At 38.6% G+C, this 21,221-nt stretch overlaps 1 protein-coding gene across 6 annotated transcripts in view; it reads left to right on the top strand.

The window, feature by feature from the left end:
* Window positions 1-21,221, top strand: part of LOC118634601 (Golgi apparatus membrane protein TVP23 homolog B) — a 38,579-nt gene that overhangs the window by 6,470 nt on the left and 10,888 nt on the right. Inside the window, exons 4-8 of one of the 6 annotated variants that reach the window (XR_004960378.1) lie at window positions 1,641-1,730; window positions 2,833-2,964; window positions 17,669-17,797; window positions 18,764-18,872; window positions 19,406-20,805. Coding sequence is in view for 4 of the 6 variants with exons in the window: in XM_036269249.1 (XP_036125142.1) it covers window positions 1,641-1,730; window positions 2,833-2,964; window positions 17,669-17,797; window positions 19,406-19,432 (378 nt within the window). In the remaining 2 variants the exon portion in view is untranslated. Of the gene's footprint in view, window positions 1-1,640; window positions 1,731-2,832; window positions 2,965-17,668; window positions 17,798-18,763; window positions 18,873-19,405; window positions 20,806-21,221 lie in introns of those variants that run through there. The other 5 variants (XR_004960377.1, XM_036269247.1, XM_036269249.1 and 2 more) reach the window with 5 other exon arrangements.

Genomic DNA, 21,221 nt, shown 5'->3' with positions numbered 1-21,221 from the left:
CTAAGGGCACGTACCTCGGTTGCAGTTTGTCCCCGGCCCTGGTTGGTCGTGCGGGTGGCAGCCACTCGATGTGTCCCTTCACGTCGATGTTTCTCTCTCTCTCTCCCTTCCTCTCTCTCCCTCCCACTCTATCTGTACAAAAAATGGAAAAATATCCTCGGGTGAGGATAAAAAAAAAAAAAAAGAAATGTAATGAAAACATTAAAAAGGCAAATTCCTGATTTAGTGATATGTACTTTATTCATGCATTAAATAGCAAGGGTTCGTAGCAGGTCTAATTACTTTGAAAGTAGTGATGAACGTAGTATTTTGTGATATCTACAACAAGTATAGTACAGTATGAAAAACATCTGTGGTTTTTATTGTGACAAAACCACAAGTACTGTTAATTCTACTGTGATTAACTGTCTACATTCATAATTTAAAGATAAACTAAATTTTAGCCGGAAATTAATGAAAATAAAGATACAATTTTTCTCCATCCAAGTTCGCAGAACTCCTGAATCTACTAATGGACACCACTAATTAAAAATCTCCTGTGTTATTGATTCCTGCTTATCTTTCAAATTTTATTCCAAATGTTGATTACTTGGAGAGACATTTTCTGATTCCTAACTAGATCATATTTTCCTGTTAGACTCTTAAGGCATCCCACACTACTCCCTCACAGTACTTAGTATGTTTGATAATGGTACACATGTGCATTGGTTAACTGCCTCTCTTCCCCACAACACTTGAAGCTCCATGAAGACAGGAAATGTATCTCTTATCACCATTTTATTATATGCTCAGTAAATATTTGAGTAAATAATCATTAGGAAAGCTGTCAAAATAATTTGTTAGGTTAATAAGAGGAAAAGAACTTGGTACATTTGTGTTACTGAGTGAAATCCTGTACCTGTAACCATTGTCTTCGTCAGTTTGGGCTGCTATAACAGAATACTTTAGACTGGTGGCTTATAAACTACAGGAATATATTTTCTAAGGTCTGAAGGCTGGAAATCTTAGGTCAGGGTACCAGCATCATTGGCTTCTGGTAAGGACCTTCTTCTGGGTTCCAGACTGTGCTGACCTCTCCTGGTATCCTTACATGGTAGAGCAGAGAGAGGTCAAAAGCTCTCTCGATTCTTAGACGGGCACTAATCCAATTTATGAGGGCTCCACCCTAATAACCTCATCCAGTCCAGTGCTAATTACTTCCTAATATCACATGGTGGGGATAGAGTTCCAACATATACATTTTGATGGACATAAACATTTAGTCCATAACAACCATTTCTAGAGATAGATAGTTATAAAATATATGTAGGTACAGGTGGATATTTAGGAAGAATAGGTCATAGCTAAAAAGCAAGGGGTTCAAGAACACATTAGTAAACTGGAGAAAGAACAAGAATTCATGAGGGAAAGGGGGAAGTAATGTTTATGGATTTGCTTACTTTGTCACTCCACCCTTGCTGATCCTGCCATTGCCGTTTTGTTTAATCTTGTCCGGGCCTGGTATGTAACTGTCTTTAAGTGAATGTTATGGAGAAAGCTGATGCTATTTTGTTTATGAAATGTTACACTAAGATATGACCTTACGGTAGATCTTTAAATAATGTATTTAAAATGCATGTGTATATATTACTCTTTGCCAGAATGTCACAGGTAGACTCATGGTTGGCCTGCGTTGGTGGAATCATATTGATGAAGATGGAAAAAGCCATTGGGTTTTTGAGTCCAGGAAGGTAAGCTCCTCCCTCCCCCATTTTTGAGTATTTAATAAATTATGTGTAGATTACATTTGAGTATTTATGGATAAAGTATTCAAGATTAAAATACTATCCCAAATCATTTGGCATGTCAACGCTAAACCAGATGGCCTTCTAAAACTAAAAATATTTTGCTGACTAGTTCAGACCAGAAACAATAGAGCGGACTTCGGGTCAGAGTTTCTGCAGTGTGCTAAGCTGCCTGTTAGGGCCGCTGACAAAGGGGCTCTTTCTGTCTGTTACTGACCTGGAATAGCTGCTTCTAATGCTTGTTCTGCCCTTGCCCCATGGTCCTTTTCCTTTGTTCGCAGGAAAGAAAGAGGGATCACTGGGTAGAAAGTCTGAATTGATCAGCACAGTCTATTCTTTGAGCTGGATCTTCAGGAGCCCTAGGGAACCCTGGTCTGTTTTGGGTTGCCCAGCTTATCTATAGGGAACATTGTTTCCCTGTGGAAATCAGTTTGGGCGGCAGAAGACAAAATTCTTAGAGACAGTACCAATGAAATTGCTTGCCTTCTGCTTGGAACAGTCTTGACAAGTATTTCTTAAAAAGCAGCAGCATGTTCGGTGAACCCATAGTCCTTGATATTATAAAATCTACCCTATAAGCAACTTACCACCCTTTTAAATTCCTGGGTTTGCTGAGATATGTGGTCATTGTCTAGAATCCTTCAATTCCATTTTTTCTCTGGATCCCACTTGACCTTTTAGGATGACTAGAGCCTTGATTTGCTTGATCCTCACCTAAGAAGGTATCATTTAAAGCTTCCCTGTGAATAAACAGTATAAATGCAAGAAGCCTATGAGAGATGATCCTTAAACCGTCTACTCTGCCCTGAAAATGCAAAACTCTTGATTTAAAACAAAGTATATTAAAACCAGTTCCTAAATTTACAATAATGGTAGATCTACTGACTTTTTTTTGGTGGGAGAGGAAGTGTTGGTTCTAACTTAGGACTTGGGTTGTCTGTATTAATTTATTTGAATTTGAGGATAAGGTGTTTTTCATAAAAAATGTTAAACTTCTTACTGTTAAATATAACAGAACATTAGTTATTGAATTCATGTTCTTGTATAGGCAGCTCCTCAAGAGAACAAAACTGTTTCAGAGGCTGAATCAAGGATCTTCTGGTTAGGACTTGTTGCCTGTCCAGTGCTGTGGGTGATATTTGCCTTCAGTGCTCTCTTCTCCTTCAGACTGAAGTGGCTGGTGAGTATCAGTGCATGACTGCTGAATGATTCATTAAGATGGCTGATGGATAATCATAGTGAGCAACCATCTAGGTTAACATTAGAGACCTATTTTGAATAGGCAGCTTGAGTGTGTATTTCCCAGGTTTGGTTTCCCAAATCTACTTTTAAACATTGGCGAGCAGAGTCCTAGTAAAAACCCCGTTGCACCAGTTCTCCAGGTGCCTGGCAGAATTTTAATTTAACCCACCTGGTACAGAGGTTACTGTATTTTTCACATTATTTTCTTACTGGATGAGGACGTTCAGTAAACTCCAAACAAACATGCTTACTTTAATTTGGAACTAGCAGAGTTGTCTTTTTGGAAATATTTGTTGGTAACCTGTTCTAGCTATCTACTGCTTATATAGTAAATCTTCCCAAAATGTCATGGCTTAAAATGTCAACAGTCATTTCATGATCTCTCACAGTTTCTCTGGTTCATGAGCTTGGGAAGGGCTTGTCTCGAAGATCTGGTTTGGGACCTTATGTCGCCGTAGTCAGACAAGTGCATCAGTGCTGGAGTGGCATCTCCTCTTCATGAGGTCCATGGCCTCCCAGGTGTTCTGAACACATGGCTTGGGCTTCCTCACGGTGGCCCCATGGCAGTTAGAGTAGAGCTTTGATTTCCTTGATCCTGCCTGGTGGCCGCATGCAATTAGACTGCTTACTTGGTAGGTCAGTCTGAATTACCTTTTACAACTATGAGTTTGCTCAGGCTAACATAACAAATTACCACAGACAGGGAGGCTTAAAACAGCAAAAATTTATTTTTTTTACAATTCTGGAGCCTGGAGGTCTCAGAATAAGGTATTGTCAGTAGGCTTGGTTTCTTTTCCTCATTCCTTGGCTTGCAGATGGTCATCTCCCTGCATCTTCCCATGGCCTTCCCTCTGTACATGCCTGTGTCCTGTCTTCTTCTACTTATAAGGACATCAGTCATATCGGATTAGGGCCCACCCTAGTGATCTCATTTTATTTTAATTACTTCTTTAAAGACCCTGTCTGTAAATATAATCACATTCAGGGATACTGGGGTTAGGGCTTCAACATATGAACATTTGGGGAACATGATTCAGCCCATAATAACAACTTAGACTTAGTCACAGCATCACTTTGCTATGTATTTATATTCAAGGGAATGGGAATTAGGTTTCAAACCTTGATTGGGGGGGAGAGGGTTAAAGAAGGTTCTAGAAAAGCATGTGGAATAGGAGATATTGTTGCTACCATCATTGGGAAATGTAACCTGTTACTTGACTGAAACTGTGAGTCTGTTCTTGCAATGGTTACATTTGTCTCGCTTAACTATTGATATCAGATATATTTGGCCTTAATTATGTTTTTCCCCCTATTTTTTTTTTTCCCCTCACCCGAGGCCATTTCTCCATTTTTTATTCAGCTAGACTGGGAGGGAGAGAGAGGAAGAGAGAGAGAGAGAAACATCGACGTGAAAGGGACACATCGAGTGGCTGCCACCCGCATGACCAACCAGGGCTGGGGACAAACTGCAACCGAGGTACGTGCCCTTAGCGGGAACTGAACCTGGGTCTCTCTGGACTGCAGGCCAACGCTCTAACTGCTGAGCCAAACCGGCCAGGGCTCCCCTTATTTTTTTATATTGTCTCTGTTTTGCTATCTAGATTCTTTTTCTTTGCACGTACATACACATAAATACTTTCCCTTTTTCAGTTTGGAAGTTTTATTATTTACTTTTAGTTTTTCTAGTATTTATCTTTATTAAAAGTTTGGTTCATACCTTCTTTCGTGTATTAGGAAATGTAGTTAGTATCTGTTGATTTCCTGCCATGGAGATGGTAAAGTTAGCACTTAGGGTTTCTCTCATCTTTTCTTCCTGCTTCCACCTCTGGATTTTTGTTGATTATACAGATGATCTTTGAACAACCTGGGGGTTAGGGGTGCTCACCCCCCACATAGTCAAAACTCTGTGTATAACTTTTGACTTCCCCAAAACTCAACTGCATAGTTTTATTTTTTTAATTTCTTTTATTTATTTATTTTTCTTTATTATTTGATTGATTGATTGATTTTTAATCCTCACCCAAGGACTTTTTTTTTTTTAGTTTTATTTATTTTTTACAGATGTTTCTCCTTTTTTACCCCATTGATGCCCTCCTCCCCATCCCTTCCCTCCCGCCCCGTCCCCGTTGTCCATGTTCATTGGCTATGCGTACGTGCACATAAGTTCTGTGGTCTATCTCTTCCCTCCCCTCACCACCTCCTCTTCTGAGGGTTGTCAGTCTGTACCCTACTTCCATGTTTCTGGGTCTACCCTATTCCTCAGACTGTTATGTTCATTATATTCCATAAATAAGTGATATCATGTGGTATTTGTCTTTTTCTGCTTGGCTTGTTTCACTTAGGATAATACTTGCCAGGTCCCTCCATGTCGTCTCAAAGGATAAGAGATCTTTTTTTCTTACAGCTGCATAGTACTCCATTATGTATATGTACCACAGCTTTTTTATCTATTTGTCTACTGATGGCCACTTGGGTTGTTTCCGGATCTTAGCTAATGGAAATAGTGCTGCTACGAACATGGGGATGCATATATTCTTTCTGATTGGTGTTTCAGGCTTCTTAGGGTATATTCCCAGCAGTGGGATCACTGAGTCAAATGGAAGTTCAATTTTTAATTTTTTGAGGTAACACCATATTGTTTTCCATAGTGGCTGCACCAGTCTGCATTCCCACCAGCAGTGTACTAGAGTCCCCTTTTCTCCACACCCTCACCAACGCTTGTTTGATGATTTGTTGATGGCGGCCATTCTGACATGTGTGAGGTGATACCTCATTGTTGTTTTAATTTGAATCTCTCTGATGATTAGTTGACCCGTCCCGCAGGTCGAGCAACGAGGACTCTAGAGGGGGAGTGAGGATGAGGAGGGACAAGAGACACGAGAAATGGAGACAAGACAGGATTCTGATCAAGTCTCGTTTATTCAGGGGTAATTCACACAATATATAGGGCAAGAAGCACCTGTTGCCAAGTACCAGGCTTGCCCAAAGCAATTCTAGGAAATACTACAAAAGGAACAAAAGGTCAGCAAAGACTGGCTGATGAGTAAATGGTTACTTAAAGAAATGCAAAATACAGAGATAAAGAAATGCAGAATGCAGAGATATCCTGCTTTGGGGCAGGTGATGGCAGAGCAGATCATAACAAAATTGACGCCATGCAAAATGTCTCCCACAATTAGTGATGTTGAACATTTCTTCATATGTCCCTTGGCCATTTGTATGTCCTGTTTGGAGAGGTGTATATTCATCTCCTCTGCCCATTTTTTAATTTGGTTCTTTGTCTTCCTTTTGTCATAGTTTTATTTTAGTTATTTTAAGTAATACACTTAAACCTGTTCATTGACTATAGGCTGTTTAGAAATGAATTGAAATACTCTTATATTCCCTTTTCTTTCTTCCCTTTCTATCACCTGAGTTTTGTTTGTTCCAGTATTATTTTTGTTGTCAAGATTTATGAGTTACCTTTTTTAAAAATATTTTTTTATTGATTTTTTTTAGAGAGAGAGGAAGGGAGAGAGAGAGAGAAACACCGATGTGAGAGAGAAACATCAATGGGTTGGCTGCCTTCTGCATGCCCCCTCACTGGGGATCGAGCCTGTAAACCAGGCATGTACCCTGACCGGGAATCAAACTGGGAATCAAACCAGGACCTCTCAGTCCATGGGGCAATGCTCAATCCACTGAGCCACATTGGCTGGGCAGACAGCTACCTTTTGAATGATATTTCTGACTAGTTGTTCCATCTTTCAGCTACAGTATTTTAAAATATTGATTCAGTCTTTCTATTACAGCTTTTCCTTTCACCTCCTGGATGGTTGGCTCAGTTTCATTGTTGGGTGATTAAAAAAACCCAGAAACTTGTAGGTGTTAGTTTCCTTTGGCTCTGTCATATTTAAGAATATGAGCCTATTGACTTTATTCTTGAATGACGACTAGGCTAGGATAATCTTCGGTTACAGTTTTTCTTATCATTTAGAAGATATTACCTCAATATTTTCTTATACTGAAAAATATAAGAAAAATCTGAGGCCTGGCTTACTTAACCTCCATGTAATTGAGTGAATCATTTTTCTCCCTGGACAAAACATTTAAAAATTATTCTCGATGTTTTAAAATACCATAATCAGAATGTCTTTATGTTTATCTTTCTTTATTGATTTTTCTGGAAACTGTGTGCCTCTCTAATATGCTGGTGCAGGTTTTTCTTTGAATCAGGTAAGTTGTCTTCTGTTACATTTTTTAAGTTATTTATGTTATATTTTTTGGTTTCTCTCATTCTGAGGTATTAGTATCTCTGTTGGATCATTGTTTTTTTTTAAAGATTTTTTAAATCGAATTTTTAGAGAGAGGAAGAGAGAAAGAGAGAGAAAGAGAGAAACATCAATTGGCTGCCCCCTATGTGGGATCAAGTTCACAACCCAGGCACATACCCTGACTGGGAATTGAATTAGCAACCCTTCGGGTGCACCTGCAAACACTCAACCAACTGAGTCACACCCACCAGGGCTGTTGGATCATTTCTGTCTGTTCTCATCTACCATCTTTAATTGCTTTGATCTCTCAGTTTTCTTCTGTTTATTCCCTTAGCAAATATTTTTAAAGAGTCTGCCATATGCCAGACCTATTCTAGTCACTGAAGGTACTGTTTGGGGCTGGATGAACAAGGTAACTGCTCTGATAGAGCTTATGTTCTAGTGTAGCATAATGTGAACAGGCAGCAAATAAAAGAGTGGAGATACTAGAAAGATAATGATACAAGGGAAGAGGGGAGATTGTAGGGGAGAGAATGGTGGGTTACTTTGGATTGGGTGATCAGCAAAGGCTTCTGTGTGTTTCTCTAGCTCTGCCATCTTCATTTCCACCTCCTGTTGTGTTATCTTACTTCATTCTCTTTGAATTATTATCTTTAAGTTTTTCCGTAGAGTGAAGTAGTCCCAGGAATGCTTTATATTTTGGTGGACTTTATTTCTTTCAGAATAAATTCTTCACCTATCTTTTGCGTACTGTGCTCCTTATTCTTTGGGGGTGAGGATGGGGTGGGGTATAGTTTTTCCCTCTCCATTTTGTTTCTTTTTACAGTGGCAGGCCTGTTCAGACCTTATTCTGGTTTAGTGTGGGTGAAGTCCCTTTGACTGACTTTCCACGTTGTCTGAGATACCTGGGCTCAGCTGTGAGCCCCACTTTGGTGGCCTGAGGTGCAGATGTGAGGAGGAGAGCATAGCTATGCTGACTTGGCTGGCCTGCTCCGGTTTTGCCTTTTTTAATGTAGTGGAGTTCTTGTTTCCTGGTTGGGTGTGTACTCTCTTCTGGTTCTACCCTCCTGCTTTAGATTGTTTGTGAGGCCCTGGAGCCTTAGCATCTTTCTGGAAGAGTCAGCCCAGTCTTTCTTTAGTAGTACTTCCATTTCCTTGAAACAGAGCAGGCAAAGGTTATATAAAAGATGGTTTGAGCTCCTATGTTAAGACCACAAGGTGGGAAGGTGGCATCACCCAGGCTCTTCATGAGTCTCTTTCCACCCTCTATTCTTTTAAGGTCCTCGGCTTGCTGATGAGTGGTCCTTTTTGCTTCCTCTCCTCCTCTTTGACCAGGGAGTCATTGCCATGGCAGGCTGCTGATATTTTCCTGCCTCTGTTGGGGCTTTGTTGGTTGGAACAGGCTTCTGCTCTCATATCTGTTTCTGAATTTTTTTTTCGGGATATCTGTATCCTCTGACCTTCTGCCTCTCTAAGTAGGTAAGGGGTAGTGATTATTAGTGAACATTTTTTTAGAGCTTTTTTGAGAGCAGCTGTGTAGAGTGATACCAGGCTGGCTCTTTCTTTTCCAACCAGCCCTTTTTTATATTTATTGGCTTATTGCCTTTTTTAAAAAAAAATCTATCTGATATTTATATTTTAGGGGGACGGAGATCTTGATATCTGATTACGGTTCTTTTTCTTCCTTTTGTTGAGTTGTGTGAGTACTCTATATATTTTGGAAATTAAAATCTTATGTGATGTATCATTGGCAATGATGTTCTCCCATACAGTGGGTTGCCTTTCCATTTAGATGATTGTATCTTTTGCTGTGCAGAAGCTTTTTAGTTTGATGTAGTCCCATGTGTTCATTTTTTTCTTTGTTTCTGTTGCCTTAGGTGATGTATCAGTGAAAATTGTGCTGCGTATAATATCTGAAATTTTGTTGCCTACATTTTTGTCTAGAATTTGTATGGATTCATGAGTCACATTTAAGTCTTTATCTATTTTGAGTTTATTCTTGTGTATGGTGTAAGTTGATGGTCTGGTTTCATGTTTTTGCATGTAGGTGTCCAATTTTCCAAACACCATTTATTAAAGAGACTGTGTTTACTCCACTGTATGCTCTTGCCACCTTTGTCAAATATTAATTGAGCAAATTGCCTTGGGTCCATTTCTGGGTTCTCTGTTCTGTTCCACTGGTCTATATGCCTGTTCTTTTGCCAGTACCAGGCTGTTTGGATTACGGTAGCTTTGTAGTATACCCTGATACCTAGTATTGTGATCGCACCTACTTTGTCCTTCTTTTTCAAGATTGCTGTGGCTATTCGGGGTCTTTTTTGGTTCCCTATGAACTTTTGAAGTATTTGTTCTAGTTCTGTGAAATATGTCATTGGTATTTTGATAGGGATTGCATTCAATCTATAGATTGCTTTGGGTGATATGGACATTTTAATGATGTTAATTCTTCCAATCCATGAACAAGGTATGTGCTTCCACTTTTTTATATCTCCCTTTATTTCTTTTTTCAGTGTCCTGTAGTTTTCTGCAAATAGGTCCTTTACTTCTTTGGTTAAGTTTATTCCTAGGTATCTTAATTATTTTGCCGTGACGGTAAATGGGATTGTTTCTTCAGTTTCTCTTTCTGTGAGTTCATCATTGGTGTATAAGAATGTCGTCTATTTCATGACGTTAATTTTGTATCCTGCTACTTTGCCAAATTCATTTATTAAGTCTAGTAAATTTTTGATGGAGTTTTTAGGGTTGTCTATGTATAATATCCTATCTTCTGCAAATAATGACAGTTTTATTTCCTCCTTTTCAATTGATCGCTTTTATTTTTCCTTCTTGTCTAATTCCTGTGGCTACGATTTCCAGTACTATGTTAAATAAGAGTGGCAAAAGTGGGCATCCCTGTCTTGTTCCTGTTCGTAAGGGGAATGCTTTTAGTTTCTGCCCATTGAATATGATGTTGGCTGTAGGTCTTTCATATATGGCCTTTGTTATGTCGAGATATGATCCCTCCATTCCCACATTGCTGAGTGTTTTTATCAGAAATGGATGCTGGATTTTGTCGAATGCTTTTTCAGCATCTATTGATATGATCATGTGGTTTTTATTCTTCCTTTTATTTATGTGGTGTGTTACATTTATTGATTTGCGAATATTGTACCAGCCTTGCATCCCTGGGATGAATCCCACTTGGTCATGGTGAATAATTTTTTAGATGTATTGCTGGATTCAATTTGCTAGTACGTTGTTCAGGATTTTGGCATCTATGTTCATCAGGGATATTGGCCTGTAGTTTTCTTTCTTTGTAGTGTCTTTTTCTAGTTTTGGAATTAGAATTATGCTGGCCTCATAAAACGAGTTTGGAAGTCTTCCTTCCTCTTGAATTTTTTGAAATAGTTTGAGGAGAATGGATGTTAGTTCTTTTTTGAATGTTTGGTAAAATTCCCCCTTGAAGCCATCCAGGCCTGGGCTTTTGTTTGCTGGGAGAGTCTGGATTACCTCTTCAATTTCCTTAGTTGTTATTGGTCTGTTCAAGTTTTCTATCTCTTCCCGGTCCAGTTTTGGGAGACTGTGTGTTTCTAGAAATTTGTCCATTTTGCTTAGATTTTCAAATTTGTTGCCATATAATTGTTCATAGTTGTTAACGATCTTTTGTATTTCTGGGTGTCAGTTGTTACTTCTCCTCTTTCATTTCTGATTTTGTGTATTGGGGTTCTCTCTCTTTGTTTCTTTATGAGTCTAGCTAAGGGTCCATCAATCTTTCTTATCTTTTTGAAAAACGAGCTCTTTGTTTCATAGATCCTTTGAATTGTTTTTTTTTTGGTTTCCTTGTTATTTATTTCTGCTTTGATCTTTACTATTTCTATTTCCGTCCTTCTACTTCTCTAGGTTTTTTTTTTTTGTTTGCTCTCTAGTTCTTTTTTTTTTTTTTTAATTAATTTTTGTTACAGATGTTTCTCCTTTTTTCCCCACTGATTCCCCCCTCCCATTCCCTCCCTGCCCTTTCCGCAGTTTGTTGTCCATGTCCACTGTTCATGCATACATGCATATAAGTTCTGTGGCTTATCTCTCCCCCACCACCCCCCTCTTCTGGGGATTGTTAGTCTGTACCCCACTTCCACGTCTCTGGGACTACTCCATTCCTCAGACTGTTATGTTCATTATATTCCACAAATAAGTGAGATCATATGAAACTTGTCTTTCTCTGTTTGGCTTGTTTTACTTAGGATGATACTTTCCAGATCCCTCCGTGTCGTCTCAAAGGATAAGAGATCTTTCTTTCTTACAGCTGCATAGTACTCCATTGTGTATACGTACCACCGCTTTTTTATCCATTCCTCTACTGATGGCCACTTGGGTTGTTTCCGGATCTTAGCTATTGTAAATAGTGCTGCTATAAACATGGGGGTACATATATTCTTTCTGATTGGTGTTTCAGGCTTCTTAGGGTGTATTCCTAGAAGTAGAATCACTGGGTCAAATGGAAGTTCAATTTTTAATTTTTTGAGGTAACACCATATTGTTTTCCATAGTGGCTGCACCAGTCTGCATTCCCACCAGCAGTGTATTAGAGTCCCCTTTTCTCCACACCCTCGCCAACACTTGTTGTTTGATGATTTCTTGATGGCGGCCATTCTGACATGTGTGAGGTGATACCTCATTGTTGGTTTAATTTGCATCTCTCTGATGATTAGAGATGATGAGCATATTTCTTCATATGTTTCTTAGCCATTTGTATGTCCTCTTCGGAGAGGTGTCTATTTAGTTCCTCTGCCAATTTTTTAATTGGATTCTTTGTCTTCCTTTTGTGGAGTTGTATGAGCACTCTATATGTATTGGAAATTAACCCCTTATCTGATATATCATTGGTAATTATGGTCTCCCATACAATGGGTAGCCTTTCCGTTTTGATGATTGTATCTTTCGCTGTGCAGAAGCTTTTGAATTTGATGTAGTCCCACGTGTTCATTTTCTCCTTTGTTTCTATTGCCTTAGGTGATGTGTCAGTAAAAATTCTGCTGCATATGATGTCTGAAATTTTGTTGCCTACAGTCTCTTCTAGGATTTTTATGGATTTATGAGTTACATTTAAGTCTTTTATCCATTTTAAGTTTATTCTCATGTAGGGTGTAAGTTGATGGTCTAGTTTCATTTTTCTGCGAGTAGCTGTCCAATTTTCCCAGCACCATTTATTAAAGAGGCTGTCCTTACTCCACTGTATGATCTTGGCACCTTTGTCAAATATTAATTGAGCATATTGCCTTGGGTCCATTTTTGGGTTCTCTGTTCTGTTCCACTGGTCTATATGCATGTTCTTGTGCCAGTACCAGGCTGTTTTGATTTCAGTGGCTTTGTAGTATAACCTGAAATCTGGCATTGTGGTCCCTCCAACTTTGTTCTTCCTTTCAAGATTGCTGTGACTATTCGAGGCCTTTTTTGGTTCCTTATGAACTTTGGAAATAATTGTTCTAATTCTATGAAGTATGCCGTTGGTATTTTGATGGGGATCGCGTTGAATCTATAGATTGCTTTGGGTAATATGGACATTTTAATGATGTTGATTCTCCCAATCCATGAACAGGGTATGTGCTTTCACTTTTTTATATCTTTCTCCATTTCTTTTTTCAATATCCTGTAGTTTTCTGCAAATAGGTCCTTTATTTCTTTGGTTAAGTTTATTCCTAGGTATCTTAATTTTTTTGGCGCGATGGTAAATGGGATTGTTTCTTCAGTTTCTCTTTCTGTGAGTTCATCATTGGTGTATAAGACTGCCATCGATTTCTTGACGTTAATTTTGTATCCTGCTACTTTGCCAAATTCATTTATTAAGTGTAGTAAACTTTTGATGGAGTCTTTGGGGTTTTCTATGTATAGTATCATGTCATCTGCAAATAATGACAATTTCACTTCCTCCTTTCCAATTTGGATCCCTTTTATTTTTTCTTCCTGTCTGATTGCTGTGGCTAAGACTTCCAGTACTATGTTAAATAAGAATGGCGAAAGTGGGCATCCTTGCCTTGTTCCTGTTCTTAAGGGAAATGCTTTAGTTTTTGCCCATTGAGTATGATGTTGGCTGTAGGTCTTTCATATATGGCCTTTGTTATGTCGAGATATGATCCCTCTATTCCCACACTGCTCAGCGTTTTGATCAGAATTGGATGCTGGATTTTATCGAAGGCTTTTTCAGCATCTATTGATACGATCATGTGGTTTTTATTCTTCATTTTACTTATGTGGTGTATCACATTTATTGATTTGCGAATATTCTACCAGCCTTGCATCCCTGGGATGAATCCCACTTGGTCATGGTGGATAATTTTTTTGGTGTATTGCTGGATGTGATTTGCTAGTATTTTGTTCAGGATTGTGGCATCTATGTTCATCAGAGATGTTGGCCTGTAGTTTTCTTTCTTTGTTGTGTCTTTTTCTGGTTTTGGAATTAGAATTATGCTGGCTTCATTAAACGAGTTTGGAAGTCTTCCTTCTTCTTGAATTTTTTGAAATAGTTTGAGGAGAATGGGTATTAGTTCTTCTTTGAATGTTCTGTAAAACATCCCCGTGAAGCCATCTAGGCCTGGGCTTTTGTTTGCTGGAAGAGTCTTGATTACATCTTCAATTTCTTCTGTTGTTATTGGTCTGTTTAAGTTTTCTATCTCTTCCTGATCCAGTTTTGGCAGGCTATGTGTTTCTAGAAATTTGTCCATTTCGCTTAGATTGTCAAATTTGTTGGCACATAATTGTTCATAGTAGTTGTTAACGATCTTTTGGATTTCTGTGGTGTCAGTTGTTACCTCCCCTCTTTCATTTCTGATTTTGTGTTTTTGGGTTCTCTCTATTTGTTTCTTGGTGATTCTAGCTAGGGGTCCATCGATCTTGTTTATCTTTTCAAAAAACCAGCTCTTTGTTTTATTGATCTTTTGAATTGTTTTTTTCATCTCTATGTCATTTATTTCTGCTCTTATCTTTACTATTTCCTTCCTTCTACTTGCTCTGGGGTTTTCTTTTTGTTTGCTCTCTAGTTCTTTAAGTTGTGAGGTTAGATAATCTATTAGAGATTTTTCTTGTTTTTTAAGGTAGGCCTGTGGTGCTATGAACTTCCCTATCAGAACTGCTTTAGCTGCATCCCATAGATTTTGTGTTGTTGTGTATTCATTTTCATTGGTTTCCAGGAAGTTTTTGATTTCTTCCTTGATCCCCTCAGTGACTTATTCATTATTCAATAACATGCTATGTAGCTTCCATGTGTTCAAATGTCTTTGTATGTTCTTACAATTGATTTCTAGTTTCATGCCATTGTGATCTGAGAAGATGCTTGATATGATTTCAGTCTTCTTGAACTTGTAGAGACTTAGTTTGTGCCCTAACACGTGGTCTCTCTTTGAGAATGTCCCATGTGCACTTGAGAAGAATGTGAATTCTCTAGTTTTGGGGTGTAATTCTCTGTAGATATCTATTACATCCATTTGGTCTAGTGCTTCATTTAGAGTCTCTGTTTCCTTAATAATTTTTTGTCTAGAGGATCTGTCCAGTGATGTCAGCGGTGTGTTGAAGTCCCCTGCTATGGTTGTATTGCTGTCGATTTCTCCTTGGAAGTCCTCCACAAGATTTTTAATATATTTTGGCGCTCCTATATTGAGTGCACAAATGTTTATCAAGGTTATATGTTCCTGTTGTATAGATCCTTTCAATATTGTGTAGTGGCCTTCTTTGTCTCTCGTTATGGCCTTTATTGTGAAATCTATTTTAACAGCTGAGAGCCTTATGGGGTTTCCTTTGTAGGTAACCTGTTGCTTATCTCTTGCTGCTTTTAGGATTCTCTCTTTGTCTTGAATTTTGGCATTTTAATTACTGTGTGTCTTGGTGTGGGCCTGTTTGGGTTCTTCTTATTTTGGGCTCTCTGTGCTTCTTGAACTTGAATGCCTTCTTCCTTCACCAAATTAGGGAAGTTTTCTCACTATTTCTTCAAATATATTCTCTAACCCTTGCTCATTTTTTTCCTCTTCAGGGACTCCTATGAGGCGAATATTAGTACGTTTCCAGTTGTCCCACAGTTCTTTAAAGCTGTCTTTCTGTTTTTAAATTGTTTTTTTGTTTTTTATTCTGGTTTTCTGATTGGTTGATATTTTTTCTACCCTGTCTTCTAATTCACTGATGCGGACCTCAGTTTCCTCTACTCTGCTGTTTAGACCTTCCAATGTTTTCTTTATTTTGATATGTCATTCTTAATTTGTTCTTGGTGGTTTTTAATTTCCAGTTGGTTGATTTTCAACATTTCTATGTCTTTACTAATGGTGTGATGTCCTTACTCATTCTGTTGCGCTTCCTCAAGATCAGGCTCTGAATTCTAGCTCTGTTAACTTGCTTAATTTTTCCACATTCATCTCATGTTCAGTAGAGGTCTCTTGTTCTTTTGTTTGGCTTTTATTTCTTTGTTTCACCATTTTGGCTATCACAGTGGGCTTGGGAACCTGCCAAATTTTTTCTGTGGGTGTTGGTGTTGTGCTGTTTGTGGCTCCCTCTCCTGGGTTTGGATGAGCCTGGGTGGACCCACGTTAAACACCACTGTCAAGTCTTAACTTTCCTGGTTAGAGTTGCTTGCCCAGGACTGGTTCAGTCATCCTCTAGTTTTTGCCTGGAAGCTATCAGTAGCAATTACCTGAATAGCCTTGGCCTCTCAGTTTAATGTAAAACTTCCTCAGGTGCTTAGAGTAAGGGAATTTCCCGAGGGTGGGGCAGATGTTTGTTGTTAATGAGCCTCAATTTGCATTTCAATGGCCCACCTGGGTGGGGTTGAATCTCCTAGGGAGGGGCCACTGCCTCTCCTCAGAGCCCTGGGAAGGAGTAAGATGGCCACCGTTCTGAGTGGCTGCAACTCAGCAAAAGCTCTGAGCGCCCTCCCTATCCCGAGTGTCCCCACACAGTTCCAGTCCTGTCCACCCTCCCACTGCCAGAGCCAAGGTGAGTGGCTGCAGCTATTTTAGTGTTTGTTCAGGCTCTGGGCTGTGGAGCCACTTGGGAGTTTAATCTGAGGGCGCAGCTCACAGCTAAGGCCGCTCCTGTCCGTGGGTTCCCAGCTCCCGTCTTGTGCTTCCACAACCCTACCATGATCGAGTCAGTGTCTCTGGTTATATGATCCTCACAAGCTTCTTTTCTGTTGTTTTTTCCCGATGATTTGTCTTTATTTTAGTTGTAACTTCAGTTTGGTCCTGGGAGATGGTCTGTGTAGTTTCCATTCACTCCACCATTTTGGAATCCTAAGTGTTTATTTCTGTTGAACATAAATTTAAAACAGAAAGTACAACTCTACTTCCTTTACTAAGTATTTGAACCTATTCCTTAATTAAAACATTTAAATCCCCTCACTTGCTTAAAATCACCTATGCAGCTTATCAAGGAGAAGGTCTGGGTTGGAAAAAGGTATTCTGTGTAGCTGTCTTGCTTTTTAAACATGTAAACACTTTCCAGGTAATCCTTTTAATAACAGGTGAGTTCATTTTTCAAGAATGAATTGGCAAACTGTAGTCTGCAGGCCAGATTCAGCCCAGCCCCTGATTTTGTAAATGTTTATCGGAATACAGACTTGCCTGTTTGCATACCAGCTGTGGTACTTTGGGGCTGGAATGCAGAGACCGTGTGACCCCCAGAGCTGAAATGCTTACAATCTGGCCCTTCCAGGAAGACCTTGCCAGCTCAGTCTAGAATATCTGACCATGTGATTCCTGCACTCTGTCCTAATTAAGTTCATTTCCTTAATACTTAAGGGTAGGCTTAAGTTTCTTATTCTTAATCCTTAATGATCTTAGTGTGGCCACAAGGAAGAAACAGCTCTACTGAAGTGCATTTCCTCTTGGTGCTGTACCCCATGCCCATGCACTCTTCTGTCTCAGAAGACAAACACCTTTTGATTGTGCCTTGCAGTTTGCTCTCCTAAAAGCCAGTTGAAACATACATTAGCACAGGGCACACAGTTACCTCTGCATGCACTCCGTCTATTGAACTTGATCTGTTTCTTGACCCTTATTTTGTAATTAATTCTTAAAGGAATAATTAACATTTGAGCCTCTTCTGAGTCTTATTTACTTTTTTTACATCTTTACACACAGACACATGGAAAATAGAAAATGGTCCCCCCACTTTATTCTCAGGGGCTACAAGGTGCCTGGCATATAGCATATGTATTTAATAAATATTTGTTAGGTGGGTGATACAGCACCTTGTGTAAAGCATATGTTGGATAAGTCTGTTCCGGCAAGTGAAGGAATCTTAATGACACAGATCCCCTTTGTAAAGCTTCCTTTCCCTTCTCTTCCCCATGACTCTGCTTGGTCTCATTTGTGGCGTTGATAAAGATCAATCAACTTTTGGCTAGTAGTCATTGATTATTTTTCTATTTCCCAGGCAGTGGTTACCATGGGTGTGGTGCTACAAGGTGCCAATCTATATGGCTACATCAGGTGTAAAGTGGGCAGCAGAAAGAATTTAACCAGCATGGCTACATCTTACCTTGGAAAGCAGTTTTTAAGACAAGTAAGTGTTTTCTGGTTGTGAGGGTGAATTTGATGTGGTCAGTGACTAATGTAATGATTTCTGACTCTTACAGAGTTCAGTTGTGTTGTTGTTGTTAATCCTTACCCAAGGATATTTTTACCTTTGATTTTTAGGGAGGGAGGGAGGAGGGGGGGGGAGAGAGAGATACAGGCAGACAGAGACATCGATGTGAGAGAGAGACATCGATTGGTTGCCTCCTGCATATACCCTGACCTCAGCCAGGGATCAAACCTGCAACCCAGTTACGTGCCCTTGCCTGGGAATCAAACCCATTTTGGCCGACACTTTAACTACTGAGACACGCTGGCCAGGGCCAGAATTCAGTTTTTATGAAATACTTATGAAAAAGTTTTTTAAGGCACGTATTTATTTGTGAGATGATGATGATCAAGTTATTTTAATTACTTTTGGAGACTTTTAGGACATTCCAGAAATTTATTGTCAGTGTCCTGAACTATTTTAAAATCAGAGAGAGAAATAAGTTATTGCAAATAACTTATTTTTAAGAAAAGTTCAGTTATTTTTCATTAATTCTGGTGGCCCTAACAGTTTTGAAGAATGATATTGTAAGGTTTTAGGTTTCATACAGTAAAAACGAGTAGAAACAAAATAAGACTATATAATTAAAGATTGTTTTAAAGTTCTCAGGTTATTTTTTTTTTAGAGCATATTGTTTTACCACAACTCCCCAGTATGAATATTTAAATCAGGGTTTTCAATGTCATAAGTAGTATTCATAGATTGATTAAATCTCTTGGGAAGAATGATTAGGTCTTTGTTTTCATGCAGTAGGTTGGGCAAGTGGTATGGTACTGGAAAGTGGTTCTTGATCTTGAATATGTCTCAGAATCACCAAGAGGGCTGAAACACAGGTGGCTGGGTCACACCTCCAAAGTTCCTTATTCAGTTGAGCTGGGTGGGTCTCATAATTTGCATGTCTAACAGGTTCCTAGGGAGTGCTGATGCTGCTGGTCCAAGGATTACATTTAGATAACGAAAGCCCTGAGAGATGAAGTTACTACTCAAGAATATACAGCTCATACATGGTGTAAAAGTAGGGCATAATCTAGTTCTCTTCTCTTGAAATTCATTGTTCTTTTCATGCTACTGTACAGTTTCTCTTATATAAAGGATAAGAAGTAGAGAAAACTAATGTTGTTGCAGGGACATGATTTTCCTTCTGAGGGTTTTTGCAGTGTCAATATACCTTTGGTGTGGTCCACCTTACAGTAATTGTCAAGTGTGTGCGTAAGAGGTTTTTTCATTAGGATTTTCAATGTTTCTGAAGTGGGGATGGACGTTGAGTACAGGTGAAATTGAATATTGAGCCTGACATAACATGGATAGGATTTGTGGATTTGCACAGCACCTGGTGATGCTCTGCTACAGTGAGACCGACTTGATGGGCCTGTGGGTGGATCCATTGATTTGCTTTTCCAGCATGTTTGTAATTTCTAGCATAATTTTGCCATTGACTGTATGTTAATGTAGTAGATGGCTGGGCTTACAAATACAGAATTTCTCATAGTGCTTTGAAGTCTAAATTAAGTAAAAGACCTTTATTAAGGAGTTCTTACTCTTTTGCAGAACACTGGAGATGATCAGACTTCCTGAAGAGAGGGAGAAAGCCTGTGTGTTCTGTTATATGGGGAACAGCTGAAGAAATTCTTGACTCTGAACCCTTTAGAACACAGTACATGTTGCAGAGAGGAGTGTTGGGTTTGTTTTTTTCATTTTAAAATTTACTTTAACAAAAAGGAGAAGTAGTTTTCATATTAAATTTTTATTTTCTTTGTAGTACTTGGGGCTTGAAAATATGGTGTTGCTAGAAACATTGTCAGAATTTGGTTCATGGTGTATGTGTATGCACAGTCATGGAATATCCATGTAGTGTAACTCGATGGAAGTGTTTATGTTTGTGTACATGTGGAATGAAGACCTTTGCATTTGATCCATGGAACGTAGGAGGGTGTTCTTAATCTCATCTTAAAATTCCATGTGTTTATATATTTCTGTAGATTATTTTCAAAAGGAAGTTTTGCTTCCATGGTAAGAGTGTGCACTTTGGCTTATGTATAAGTTAGAAGTAATTGTTAATTTTACGACTTAATATATACTTCATGATGAAACTTCTTATCCTAGGCATTCACGGTAGATAGAAGTCAAATCTGGATCAGTAGCATGAACTAATTTCTAACATTGTTTATTTTTATTTATAAGAAGTCATGTATTTTAGGTCCGATTACTATAAATGAACTTTCTGTTTATGTGTAAGGGGTACTGGGAGATTGCTGCTGTTCTATTTATTTTTGGTTTAACTCTGGAGCCTCCTGGTGGAGCTTCAGTAGTCCTGGGCCTAATGAAAACTTTTACCACGAAAGGAGTGTTATTCTTATGTCATAGTAAGAATAATCATTTAAATACTTGGCATAATAAATGCCTGATATACATTTTATGTTATGAGTCTTTTTTTTCCTTGCTACAGTGGGGCTATTGTAAATCATGCATTTGTGTTAATGGTATTTTTTTAAAAGCAATAAAGCAATATATGTAACAGTCTACAACTGTTAGACACCTGTAAATTCTCTTGTAGATATACTGTAAACTTTGTTGGACTCTTAATCAACAGATTATTTTGTCAATGTATTTATACATTGTTAAAAAATTTTTAAAGATGTTTTGTTTAATTGTCTTTATTGGAGTGATAGCTTTGAAGGTGCATACCTTTATATTTGTATAAAACTTTACTGTTTACAAAGCACCGTGGCACGTGTAATCTCATTTGATTGTCATGACAGACCTGTTTTGTGTGATGCTTGTGTACAGATGATGAAATGGAACTTCAGGTTATTGAGTGACTTGTCCAAGAAAACACAGATTATAGGAATACTTATCAGGAAATATTTTCTGTAGTGTCTTTTCCTTTCTTAAGAATCATTAAGTTATTAACTCATTCATTTATTAAGTGTTTGTTTGCCATTTTACTTATGTTCATCTGGTGAGGAAAGTTGATGCCGCATAAAGACATGTTATTTAATTTGAAAGGTCTAACCTAAATCTGTAGAGTTAAGAGTCTAACGGGACAGACTGGTATAGGTTTTGATATAACTATGTTGTTATTTGAACCTACAATCTTAAAAACCAAGTGTCAATCAAGTTTTGGAATATGCATGTGGCAGGATTTACCGCTTATTTCCCAGTATCCGTTTTTCCCTTCTACATGTTTTATTTGCTGGGACATGGCAACAAAGACAGCTTTTTTCAGATTTTCTTGCATCTCGCCATGGCCATGTGACTGAGTTCTGGCCACTGGGTACATTTCCAGGAAGTATTCCTAAAAGAGTGGGTCATGCCCATCCCCTCCCCTGTCTTCTTTCCTGCTAGCTGAAATGTGGACATCATA

Source organism: Molossus molossus, unplaced genomic scaffold (assembly GCF_014108415.1).
Source record: "Molossus molossus isolate mMolMol1 unplaced genomic scaffold, mMolMol1.p scaffold_m16_p_19, whole genome shotgun sequence".
Classification (NCBI taxonomy): Eukaryota; Metazoa; Chordata; class Mammalia; order Chiroptera; family Molossidae; genus Molossus; species Molossus molossus.
This window is presented reverse-complemented; position numbering and strand designations above follow the sequence as displayed.